This window comes from Lycium barbarum, chromosome 10, assembly GCF_019175385.1.
Source record: "Lycium barbarum isolate Lr01 chromosome 10, ASM1917538v2, whole genome shotgun sequence".
In the NCBI taxonomy this organism is placed as follows: Eukaryota; Viridiplantae; Streptophyta; class Magnoliopsida; order Solanales; family Solanaceae; genus Lycium; species Lycium barbarum.
Window position 1 is genome coordinate 57,084,532 of NC_083346.1, and position 13,700 is coordinate 57,098,231.

At 35.4% G+C, this 13,700-nt stretch overlaps 1 protein-coding gene across 2 annotated transcripts; it reads right to left on the bottom strand.

The window, feature by feature from the left end:
* Positions 1-9,042: 9,042 nt before the first annotated feature.
* LOC132615910 (uncharacterized) lies at positions 9,043-13,130 on the bottom strand. 2 transcript variants are annotated; one of them, XM_060330506.1, is made up of 6 exons: positions 12,992-13,130; positions 11,313-11,389; positions 10,859-11,152; positions 10,626-10,712; positions 10,488-10,544; positions 9,043-10,399 (listed from the first exon to the last, which is right to left on the bottom strand). In XM_060330506.1, the coding sequence occupies exons 3-6, from the start codon at positions 11,079-11,081 to the stop codon at positions 9,144-9,146; spliced, it is 1,623 nt and encodes a 540-aa protein (XP_060186489.1). In that variant the 5' UTR covers positions 11,082-11,152; positions 11,313-11,389; positions 12,992-13,130; the 3' UTR covers positions 9,043-9,143. The 2 variants fall into 2 exon arrangements, with proteins under 2 accessions (XP_060186489.1, XP_060186488.1); XM_060330505.1 differs by having other exon boundaries at positions 12,791-13,083.
* Between the last annotated feature and the right edge of the window lie 570 nt (positions 13,131-13,700).

Here is a 13,700-nt window from a genome sequence, read left to right on the forward strand (position 1 = left end):
GGGGGGGGTGATTTCACGGTCATTTATACGGACCGTATAAATTTATATGGACCGTATAATGTGCCGTGAAATCGACACAAAATGGGATGATCACTGGAGCAATTTTACAGTCACTTATACGGACTGTATAAATTTATACGGACCGTATAAGTGTCTGTATAATGGTGTCGGGACAGATTTTGCATTTATAAAATAATATCCCGAGTTCATTTAATTCATTTCATATTCTCTCTCCACGACCCAATAGCTCTCTAGAACCTTCCACACACTCAATATACACGAATTCATGAGAAATGGATGATCAACTTCATCAAATCAAGAGAAACAAGTGTAAGAAACACATCAAAGTTCATCCAAGTCAAGAATTTCCATGGGAAGTGACACTAGGGTTTTGCTCAAGTGAAGTATTTCCAACCAAATCTTATTCCTACACCATCTAAGGTAAGTTTTATGGTATTTACATGTTATTGAGGTACTTGAAAGGTTGAAACACATGGATTGTAGAAGATATAGGAAATGGGTCATGAATGAGTGAATAGTGTCATTGTTGAGTGGTAGTTTGGGATGAAGTATGAATATTGGTATGTTGTGATTGTAAATATGTTATGAATAACATTTAGAATATGGAATAAGTATTATATGTGAGAAAATGCAATAATGAACTATGACCATGATTATGGAGAAATTGGAGTGAAATAGTGAAATGTGGGTAATGTAGACGAATGATGATTGTTGTTCGCGATATTGTGAATGTTGTCATGGATGTTGGGAGTTGATATATGATATGGGGAAAAGTTGTATAAACAAAGGAAATGCTGCCCAATTTTCTTTAGCTCCAGTAAGTACGTTTAAGTAATCGATTAGCTAATGTTCATGCGACTTCTCTTGAAGGTAGAAACGTGGGCATTGAAGGAGAACAAGCAAGCGATAGAATAGTTAAACAAAAAAGGTATGTGAGGCTATTCCTTTCTTTCTATGGCATGAATCCGATGGCATGATTCTTCTTTCTTCTCCATGAATCTCCTACATTCCGGAAAGCTAATAGTCCATGTTCATGAATAGCTATATGTGTTATATCCCGTATTTTTGAACGTCAGATTATTTGCTGAGGTGGGACCCACACATCGAGATTTTTTTTGGGACATCTAAAAAAATTCATATGAATCACATATGAGAAGTTAAACACGACTCAAGAAGGACCCTTGGGCCAAATCAAAGTGGAAGTCCTCCAAACGAATATTTTTAAGAAAACGTTTTCGGGTGATCTGACTTCAAGGGGCAAAAACGGTATTATAAGTTTGGAATTTGGAAGAGTACCAAGATATATAAGTTGTAGATAATTGAATTAGCTTTCCAACCATAGGTCGTGGGTCCCCATGTGACGTCGGTACAAGGAGATATGGACGTTTTAAGGTCGAAAGGTCAGTGGGCTAGGCCCAACTCGGGACCAACCGGGTTGGCCCAAACAAATCAAAAAAATAATAATAAGGCCCAAATTTGTGAGGGATGGCCGGCCAACATGGCCCAAGCCCATGATTTTATTAATTATCCATGTGATAATTAATATAAAGGATCAATTAATGAGTCATATGTCATTAGAAACTTCAAGAACACTTGAGAAAAAGGAAAGAAGGAGAAATCTCCAAGGCCATTTCGGCCAAGTGCAAAAATTGACAAGAAAATTGACAAAAATTTCTTCAAAAATTATTTTCTACCAATTAAAGGATTCCTAGCAAGGTGGAGTGGTCTTTGGAGCAAGAAAAATTCATATTCTAGCAAGTTGCAAGACTTAGCTAAGTGAAAGATCAAGGAAGAAGGTAAGAACTTATTCTTTACATGTTATGGATATTTTTGCATGTTGTAGTGTGCAAAAGTGAGTGAAATTCATGAATAGCAAGAATATAGTTGTGTGGCGGTGAGTTGTATATCACATGTATAGCCGTGTATATTTGGTGAATCATGAATGCATGGTGAGCAAGTTTTATTTAGTATGTTGGTTGTTGTGTTGTGGATTTTATATTGCAAACAAAAGCCTAATGAGCTTAGTGAAGTATTAGTAGTTGGAGGCTTGTCTTGGAAGATTATGTAAATTGAATATTATGTTCTTACATGTATGGAAGATAATGATATTAGTATGGTGTTGTTGGAATATATATTATAAGGTTGTTATTGTTTTCATTGGAGTTGGAAGGTTTTGAAAGAAGTAGTAAGTTGATTAAGTTGTTATAATGTATCTTGGATTGAATATGGAAATTGTTAGTGTGGTTGAGTTATGTTAATAGTTTGGCCGGGTTTGAATTCCCGGGTTGTTGTTGATTGAAAACTTGCTAGGTAAATGTTGAGGATGGTGTATTTACAGAGGAAATGCTGCCGAAATTTCGGTAGCCAAGTGTTTCCTTAAGATTCTAACTCTAAGTACCCTAATGAAAGTTTGGGTAAATGTGACCAAATCGCAGATTTTGGCGGATTTGCAGCTTGAATTCGGAATAGCAAAAGAAGCGGAAAGAGGTATGTAAGGCTTCACCCTTCTTTCTATGGCATGTCTTAGTTGAAATAAGTTGGGTACGAGCCTCGGGGACAACTCGGTTCCCCGGAATCCGCACCTAAAGTTTTCCACTTTTTGTTCAATAGAATTGAACTAGAAAGTGTGCCAATTGTTGGAAAACCTCCTACACCCTTAGAACTTGTATAAATGGGACCCGATTACCCTAAGACCCTCACAAGTAACGCTATGACACGTAACATACGTAAATCGTATACACTACCTCATCCGGCCCGAGGTGGGCCCGCTACTCTCGGATTTTTCCTTACAGTCTTGCTTGACTTACTTGAAGTGAATCCAAAGGGAACCTTTGATCCCGATTTCGTTACCAAATGATAAATACTATGACTCCTCTAACGAGGGCACTTCCATGACGATAATGATAACAATGATGTTAGATAAGAGAATATGCCTATGATACGTACTACCGGAACGACTCTATGACTAAGATGACTAAGCTAAGTATCTTATGTAGACATGAAAATGATAAACTAATTTTTGAATATTATTTATATTTCCTAGCTATGACTTTATTTTCTAAAAGATTTCAAAGTCTATGAACTGTCATCTATGATGCCCCGATTTCATTCTACGTTTACTTTAATATTATTCCCCATTGATAGTCTCACCTTAAAATACTCGTTCCTTCAAGGTGAGACAAAGCGATCACGAGTGTTCTATAATATAATTGGAGGTCACCGACCTTACGTCACTCCGATGACTACATGATTCTTCTTTGGGCTTTCCTGCGTGCCTATGAGACATATGTATATAGGATACGTAAATGCATATAAGACATGTAAATGTATGTAAGATATGTGTATATATTTTTAAAATATGCACATGACGAAAGAGCTAGAGCGCTATAGACGCTGATACATGCACATGACATACGTATATGTATATGATAAAAGAGCTAGAGCGCTATAGACGTTGATATATGTACATGATATATGCATATGTATACGGGGGAAATTGAGGTAAGGGCAGAGCGTTATGAACGCATATCCACCTGATCAGTTGGCATTACATGATATGATATCGTCCCGGACGCGGGATGCCGGGACGCGGGATGTGTATATTTATGGTTAAATGGATCGGCTGCCGACGCCTCGGCAATATGAGATTTCCTATTTTATATGTATATGTATATGAACAAGGAAAGATTCTTAAAGGAAAGCTAAGTACGCATAGCACCTGCCAAGGGTATATATATATATACAGGTTATGTTTCTACCTCAGGACATGTGCTATTATCCTCTTATGTCGTTATTTCCGTTTTATACTTTCCGTATGCTACTATTCATGCCTTACATACTCGGTACACTATTCGTACTGACGTCCCTTCTTGTGGACGCTGCGTTTCATGCCGCGCAGGTCAGCAGACAGACGGATTTGATCCTTAGAAGCCTTACCAGCAGTGTTGACCGCGCTCCAGTTGTTCCGGAGCCCCACTTTCGTGGTACTATTTTGTGTATGTATTTTCGGGCACGACAGTACTCGACCCTTTCTATGTATAAGTGTACAATGTCTAGAGGCTCGTAGACAGATATGTACAATCAGTCAGGTACAGTTAGATATATGGTGTTCTAACATGTTAATGTTGTTGTAGAAAGTGATAATGAAGTTGACTAGTCTATGCTCATAATGATGCTGCTAATGTTCAAAAACAAAAATATGGCACAGTTCATACAGCATGCTAAGAGGAAAAAGTAAAAGGATAAGCAAGGGGTGCTCGGTACAAGTATCGAGTACTCGTCACGGCCCCTAGTCGGGTCGTGACAATATGAGATAAGAGATATGTTGCGAGCCCAATAATGATGATGATAAGCTTGAGTCTAAAGATTCTAGAGTTCATGATATGATGTTCTTATAAAGTTAATGATATTTTTTGTTGTACACACTCACCTTATATACTATTTCCTTCAAGGTGAGGCAGAATATCATTGAGCTAATAATCTCATTATTGTATACACTCACCTTATACATATGTTCCCTTCAAGGTGAGGCAGAATACTATTAAGTTAATGATGTTAGTTATTGTATACACTCACCTTATATACTATTTCCTTCAAGGTGAGGCAGGATACTTATAGATGTCCATAATGGAATCGGGGGTTCACGACCTTATGTCACCTCGATAAAGTATAGCTATATTGGAGTTATTATACATGCATTATGATAAGTATGTGTTGACGATATTACACGGTACCTATATGGATGGGCAGACATACACACCACTATAGTGGGCAGCTTATACCTCGGACGTAGGAGGCCTGGACGCAGGTTAATCATTATCACACCGTACCTATATGGACGGGCAGCTTATACATTTATACATTTATGCATACATGACATGACGACGATTATGAAGTAAGCCAGCATGCATTATTCCTTCTACAATTGACAGTCAGTTACAGTTGCTCCTTCTTTGATGTTTCCTTTTATCTCATTGACGTATTGTTATTATTTATGCCTCTCATACTCAGTACAATGTTCGTACTGACATCCGTATTCTTTGGACGCTATGTTCATGCCCACAGGTAGACAGGGAGGTGAGCTTTATCCAGATTCGTAGAAGCTAGTAGTTGACTTGAGAGCACTCCATTGTTCCGGAGGTGCCGTGATTATTCTTTTGTATATTTTTGGGCACGACGGGGTCCTGTCCCGTCCCTATGTCTAGCACTCTCGTAGAGGCTCGTAGATACGCAGTGTGGGTTATATGGTCTCACGAGGTTGCTATTATGTATATATATATATATTATTTTGATGGCCGAAAGGTTTATGTATATAAAAGTATTTATGTTTTCAAATGAAAGATGATTTTCTTATGATTTGAATATGAATTTGATAAAAGAAGGCTTAATGAGTATGATGAGTAGCAGAACGTGTGATGCTCGGGGGTTAGCCCCGGGTACCCGTCACGGCCCCTAGCCGGGTCGTGACATTCTCCCCATATGGAAAACAAGAAAGGTCTTTTCCTATGAAATTAACAATGGAATTTTAAATATGTCTTCTGTTGTTAACATGAATTAAAGTCTACTTTACTTACTTGTCGTCTATGACAATAGTCAGGACATCTTTTGTCTTCGCTACCATGATATTTCATGGATCCAACATTCGCAACAACTGCCAGCAGATCTGCTTCGGCAACTCATGTGGATTTGAAGTTAAAAATCCAGGTATTTAAATTAGATAAGGAACATGTATGAATCTTTTGATACAATAAGAAGATGAAATAGTAAAGAGAAGTATTTGCTTACCGAATTCAGCACCTGGTACTTGTTTTTCAATATCAACAAAAGAAACCGTATTTAATTTTGTTGGCAATGGTAACGTTACTTCTTCTTGACTATTCTCTGTAACTTCCTCGACAATGGTAAATGTATCGATGATCCATTCGTATTTTTTCAACGGTATTTAATATTGTGAAGGTTCTCTTACTTTTGCTGTTGAGATAAGATATGTGTGAAAAACTTTGAACAGGTTGTCGTAATGTGGGACTTCAGAACCATATATTACCATGGAGATTTGTTCTTCCTGCAGTTTATTAGTTAATATCAAACATGCGGTATCTATTTAAAAATGAGATAAAGGATTTGTTGTTAAATGAAATCTTGGAAAACGTACATTTTCATCCTGCACAATGATCGTCTGAAATCGAACCTGCTGATATTTGCTTATTTTTGGACGGATTTTGTCGACAACCAATCTCTGGTGGCTGGTGTGATTTGGTTGATGGTATACCTCGGTTCCATGCCATTAGTAGCAACAACCTGCACAAATAGAATTGTAAGAACAAGTAAATGAATGAATAGTTATATAAAGAACTATTGAATGTTAGAGACAACATGCATACAATAAAAATCAAGAGAATGTTTTTTTTATTATCTCGTCGTAGTTATATAAAGAACTTAAACACGTGTGATTCTTGAAATCTCCAGTAACAATTTTAGCACTAATAACATGTGTTATGAAATCACAACAGATCAATCGAGTACTGTTACATAATCCTTCACAAGGATTCAAATTTCGTAATAATATAATTGGACAATTTTGTTTCAAAGTCAATTTGTAAGGTGGTAAGCCCGCAGGATTTAATGTATGTAGAAAATCTTCAAATAGACTCTGATCATTAGGCTCAATATTTTCATCTATAGCAACAAATGTTTTTATTCTATTTGGAAATATAGCTATGAGCATTTCATTGATTTCATTCACAAAATCATTTTTGGTTGTTAGAATAACACGAGAATTTTGATTGCCTGCATCAGTAAACAATGTGTGCATATTTGGATAGGTCACATCAAATAAAGTGTCTAAAGATTCTTTCTCAGTTGTAAAAGGTGCAATTAATGAATCTGGAATTTCGATTTTGTTGTTAAGATTTACTTTTTCCTTTCCATTTCCAATTCTCATAAGATAATTACAAAAAGCTGGATCTGTTTTTACCCACATATTTATAGATAACGGCAATTTTTCCAGTTGGCTCCAGATATGGGAGTATAACAAACTTTCATTAATGAAATCTTCTTTTTTCCCGTTTCGTACTACCGGAAGAGTTTATCTAAAATTGCCTCCAAAAACGACAACCTTTCCTTCGAAAAGTTTATTCGTATCCATTAGATCTTTTAAGAGTAAATCAAAAGTTTCAATCATTTTCTTTTTGGCCATCGATACTTCATCCCATACGATCAATCTTGCATCTCGGATTAACTGAGCTAATGCACTTTGTTTGCTAATATTGCAACTGAAATTTTCATCAATATCTATAGGAATTTTAAATCATGAATGTGTTGTTCGCCCACCACTGAGAAGAGATGCTGCAACACCAGATGTTGCTGTTGCAAGGGCTATATATCTTTTACTACGCACGGTGGCTAACAAAGCACGATATAAAAATGTCTTTCCAGCCCCCCCCCCCCGGGACCATCAACGAAAAAAGCTCCTGCTTTATTTGAAAATATTCTATGAATAATAGTATCATATGCTTTTCGTTGTTCTCTATTTAATTTTCTATGCAAAAATAAATCCTCTTCTGTAACATTAATATTTCTTTCAAAGTGGATTTCTTTCATTCCTCTAGCTTGGGGAGATGCTCTAATTATTTGATCAACAAGTTTATATTCATTAATATCATGTCCCATAGAATGCAAGATATCATTTATATGATTCAACGCTCTATACCGAATATCATTTGATCTCAGATTGGGTAAAATTTTATAGTCCTCGCACATTGGCTGTTCAAATTTTTCCCACAATTCTTTTGGATTCGTAGGCTCACAATACACTAATAGTACAACAAATAAATGTCTCAAACTATACGGCAGTTGATAACTTATAGCTTCAGACATACAATCAGCAAGACTGCTATCACAACGTAGCAATCCTCGTTTTTCAGCAGATTCTCTAAAAGAGCTACAATCGTTTCCATTGACCTTTAGAAGATCCTCATAAGATTTTGGACATCTTACATTCATTAGTAATAATCTTAGATAATATCGTTCTCCTTCTGTTGGATGACATGTCACAACGCGTCCAATTGCAAGATGTTGTTTGCGACGTGTCCACGTTTTATAACTGCTAGACCATACAAAATGTTCGGGAAATTCTCTATATAATAGATTCAGTCGTATAGCATCATCATTCGATGTATTCATATAAAAAAACTCAGTTAACATTGTCATCTTAATCATGGGATTATTAAGGATAGTATTTATATCAACATTACTTTTGGAGGACACAAATTGTTGTCCTTTCAGATGTAGCTGAAGCTGATAAACACTTGGGTTCATTTCGCTAATAGGAAATCCAAACAAACGCCATGTAGCTTCCGGCGGTGATACCCATCTTGCAGATTGATATTCTTTTATTTCATCTATTTCTACGTTCACATCATTATTATTTACGGCAAAAGCTATTTTGTCATGTCCTTTACAAATGTATTTGTACAGATATTTAACAATTTTAATATCTGAGCAAACTTCAACATTCATATGACAATTAAATTTGCCAAGCAAGAATGGATTGTATGGAACAACCCAAGAATTGTCTAATGGTTTTTCTCTTATCTTTACCATCTTTCCAGTATTTCTCCTTTTGTAGATTGGGTATGCATCTTTTCCTTTTAATGCCTGATCAGCAAATTGCTTTGGATAGCTAAATTTACAATAACCCCTTTTTTTTTCATGCATGAGTTCGTTGGATTTAGATCACCACAAGGTCCATGCATCATATGTTTAAGAACACGCCGGTATAAATCCGGTTCTTTAACTTCGCCAGGTAATTCAGCACTAATTATACTGTCATACGCCTCAGGAGTTATCAACTTGTATTCATTAGCTAATATAATAAAAAAAATGTGCACGCGGTAATCCCCGTTTTTGAAATTCTATTGTGTACATATAAGCAGCAACTTTTCCGAAGATATTTCGCTTGCTTATATCTATTTTGAGTTCTTCAATTTTAGCTCGGAATACGCGACTAATTAAATCAGGTCTATTTTGTGCTTCGTCAGTTGACAAGAGATGTTCTTTTATTTCGGGCCAAGCCGGATTACAAGTCATAGTAAAAAATAAATCTGGTTTACCAAAATGTTGTACTAATGCAATAGCATCCATATATTGTTGTCGCATATCACACGCCCCCCTATAAAAGAAGCAGGAAGGAATCTTTGTTTTCCAACATTAGAAGCATTTCGTTCCCCAAGCCTTAAAATGTCACGCAACCCTTGCAATACATCCGTTCTGAATAAATCTTGGTTGAAGGAAATGAAATCTAACCTTTGGGTCTCAAGTTTTATGTATCCATCTACTGAATACTGCTGAAATACTCTACCAGTGTGTAAAATTTCATCTTCATCATCGTTTCTTATTTGAAGTTTGTAACAGTAATATTCATGAATGGAAACTGTATCCCGCCTTTTTTTCCCCTTTTGCAAGATTTTGTTTTCAATGTCAAGATATCCATCAATTGAAGATACATTTTTTATACTGGGTAATTTGTCAAGTTGAGTATGAAAATATTGTCCACTACTCCTCTCAAGCTTTCCAATTTTTTTTATTCCACAATGCCATCCATTTTGTCCATAAGGAAATATCAGTGGATATTGCAGAGCATCATAACATCCGTAATAATAATTCACTAATTGTGATCTATTATTATATGTGTAAATTCGAATGTGAGGTGTGTGAGTAACACTATTATTATCTTGTTCAATCCATATAGCAGCAACTTCGGATGCAGTAGGAAGATTATATACCCGTTGGTCTAAACCTGAATCACATTTGAAAGCAATATAAAAATTATCTATGTTTGGAATATCCATAAGCCTTTTAAGGAATATGGTATACGGGTTGATCTTCAAAATGTCCATTAATTTTCTAACTATGGACTCGTCAATCTTATCTGAACATATCATTCTATTACTAAGTTCATTATCATTATCATAAAAATACAACTGTAAATTATTAGCTTTCCCATCAGCCAGACATAAATCATCTATAAAGTGATACATTTGTCCCTGAACCTGAAATGTGTAAATACCATGATTCCTTCTTGCTAAATCTTTGTCATAACGTACACCGAGAGATGTAAAAGCAAACATATTATTGTATGTTCTAATAAATGTCCGAAAATGTTCTGATTCTTCGCAGCTTCCAAAATATAGGTTTCGTAATTCTTCAGGTAACTTATGTGACATCAATTTAACTGAACCTTCACTACAGCAAAATCCAGCTGATTCATACTCAAACTTAAACGCATGACATAATTTGCATCTTGTAACTTTTTTAAGTGGAACGTAGGATGTTCGAAGTTCACCAATATGCAAAACATTTCTATTTCGAGATTTAGCACCTATAATTTTAGAAAGTAGCAAAATTAAGAATGAAACAGGAAACAAGTAGTAATAATAATATAGCTGAGTATCTGCAGAAACATTTACCTTTAATTGTTTGAGATGGTATATTATGTTGGTCATTACAGGTACGCGATGTTGAGCCTAAAAGGGAAAAATATTTATTATCTATATATGAATATACATTTAATTACTAAAAATTGAAAACTTTGTAGGTGGACCTACCTTTCTCAAAAACAGAAGATGGGCGAACAATATTACTTTCGTCGTGACAAGTATTTATGATAGAACAGACATCATGTTCAGTAGTTGCTATCAGAGGTGAAACGTAAATAATTTTAGTCAGTAGGAATGCAAAGCAAAGAAAGGTAGACAGTTGAGAAAAGTACTATGTGTGCTATATCATTTTATATCTGCGCACGTATGAGTTGAGGCAAAATATTTTGGCCACCCCTAACCTGATTTTAAATTTTGATGGCGTCTCGCTGCTGCAAGGATATTTTGCTCAGCATAATCAGTTGGTTCTTTTCGAAATGAAGCCGACGGCTCAACTGATTCTATAGTTGTGGGGTTCATAGGAATACATTGGCGTTTTGACCGTTTTCTTTTTAGCTGTTGTTCTAATAGTTGTACATCCTTTTCATTAACCTGCATCTGGTCGGTTGTTTTATTTCGATCCATATCTTTGTTGCAATATTTTTTTTTCAAGTACAAAAGTCAGTGAATAAGTTTTTGCTCTGTATCCCACTGACCTATGTAGTAACAGTAAGCATTCTAAATATTAGAAATCCATGGAAAGCAGTAATAACGAAACAATCACAGATAACGAAGAATAACTTTATTAGAACTAAGATTTGGAGCATCAAAAAACTACTCAAGTAATCAACTTACTGAAAACGCTAAGTTACTTACTTGTCGTCAATACTGGCGAACAATAGATGGTGCAGTTATTTATTATCTTGTCTTCACCAAATCAACCAAGCTGTCACCTATAACAGAAATTGCAAACATTATTTCGCTGCATATTCTTTAGCGAGAATAAACAACTGAATTCGAGAACAAATAGCAGACGAAGTACAAGAAATCATAGTTGTTGTGATGTAAGATGCAATTTTTTTTTTAGTCCATGTTCCACTCGAAGCCGAAGTAAAAAAATTTCACTCTATGTTCCATTTATAGTCAACGACTTTGTATATGCCCGCACATCTAAAAAGAAATCACATAATTCAAACATTTTGTAAGAAAGTGCACAGTCGAAGCACGATGACAAACAATCTTGTATAAAGGCTGCAGTTGAAAGCTACAAATATAAATGGCAACTCAACAACATATGAGGTTGGAAATAATTTTCATTGTTGTGATAAAGATATAAAAATGAATACATAGAAGAAGATGTGTGCAGCAATCTAAGAAAAGCTACTACATTTTTATCTATTTCGAATGAAGCATGTCACAACCTCCTCTGTTTGTACTTATTTAGTGGTCGAATCAAGTTAGTAACAAGCAGATAAAACTTCATCTGATATAGGTAATAAAAAGAAAAGTTCGTAAGTATTGCAGTAGCTCCCTCTTATCTCTTTCATTTTACTTTCTTTTTCCGTTTTCTCTGCTACTCCATCATTTTCCACATTACTCTACCTTCTCATTTTACTGTCATCCATTAATTTCATCTTCTCCCAACGATAGTAAAATGCTAAGACTACTCGAACAGAATATTACAAGAACAGAAATCTTCCGTACAAAAACTGAAAGAATGGATTCCTTATTTACAAAGTATATATTATTGTCTAAACCTGTTAATATAAGGTCCGACAAGCGAAGCGTAGAAAAATCACAAAGCAGGGACTCCAAAACAACAACATCAAGGAAATCAGCCCAAAATCAGAGACCACCAAAAAGAAATAACATATAGAAGCTAAGGAAATAAAGCCGGTTATTTAGCATTCGATGTGGCAAGCACCAATGTAAAAGTCTGAGAATTTCAAACCTTTCCTTAAGGAAAGGCCTTAATAAGCAAATCGACAAGCTGATCATTATATGAACGATGAACCAGAATCAGTTCATTGGATTGTTTAACTTCTAGACTAAAATGAAACCTGATTTTGATCTACTTGGCCTAATTTTGCATCTCTATTCTTTGCACTTTTAAATATAATACAAAGGTCTATGGTATCTTTCAAGTATCTGAGAGTTTTTATTGTTGCTGGAAAATATTTTTCACAGGGAGAATGCACATACCGAGATAAATACTCACAAAAAACGTAATATCTTAGAAAAATCACAAAACCGGGACTCCAAAACAACAACATCAATGAAATCAGCCCAAAATCAGAGACCACCAAAAAGAAATAACATATAGAAGCTAAGAGAAACAAAGCAACAGAACTCACAGATGTTAAAGTAAAGAAGATGGAAAGCGAGAGCAACACAATATTCTCTTTGAGAAAACAGAAAAGTGAGAGCTGAACTTATGAACTGATCTTTGTGGGTAAATTAAGGGACAGATTACATTACAGCAATATAAATGAGATTGGCTTTATCCACACATATCTTATTTTTGAGCTAATCCCTTAGGAGGAAAGAAAAGTTACAGCTATGTAGTTGTATTTATCCATTCAGGCACAACAAATTGAGCTGAGTTATATATTTTGCAGGCTGATCTCATTAGCTATATCATCTGATTCACTTACGTAAACACCCTCATGGGCCCATCATAACCACACAACAAAGTGAAATAGTTAGCAACATATAGGGTGTTGAATAAATTAAAGCTGAGAGTTCAATCCATTGTACATAATACAAAAGGCGGCAGCAGCCAGAAATAGCAAATACCAACAACACCCTTGAAGCAGCTGGTTAAGGCCAGGCTTTTCAGGCACTCAAAGAAACAGTATGATGTCAAAAGCATAGATGTACAACCAAGGCAATGCAAACAGGAAAGGAAATCCCTAATACACCCCTAACCTAAGGTGAATAAGGAGCTCAAGTGTCTCTTCTATATAAGTAGTAAAGTAATATGATATAAACATGTGTACCGTAAATTTGTAATGATTATATATATACAAGTATTTGCATCACATCCGTAGTTACATATTAAAGCTAGAATACGTATCACTATTTATACCAAATCGAAAAATATTTCTTCGCGTTCAATGCTGCGCAAAATCAGTAATTAAAAGCTAAAGTTAGAATACATATCACTTAACCAGGATTAAGTATGTATACATGAGGATAAATATTACTCCCCCATCTCAATTTTTGTGATATAGTTTGAATAGGTAGAGTTTAAGAAAGAGATGA

What these genes read in the sequence shown, in the direction of transcription:
- LOC132615910 (XM_060330506.1), bottom strand. Translation starts at nt 11,081, where the DNA reads ATGGATCGAAATAAAACAACCGACCAGATGCAGGTTAATGAAAAGGAT. An exon ending in ATCTTCTGTTTTTGAGAAAG is followed by an intron (nt 10,545 to 10,625) that starts GTAGGTCCACCT and finishes TTTCCCTTTTAG; the next exon opens with GCTCAACATCGCGTACCTGT. An exon ending in ACCATCTCAAACAATTAAAG is followed by an intron (nt 10,400 to 10,487) that starts GTAAATGTTTCT and finishes CTAAAATTATAG; the next exon opens with GTGCTAAATCTCGAAATAGA.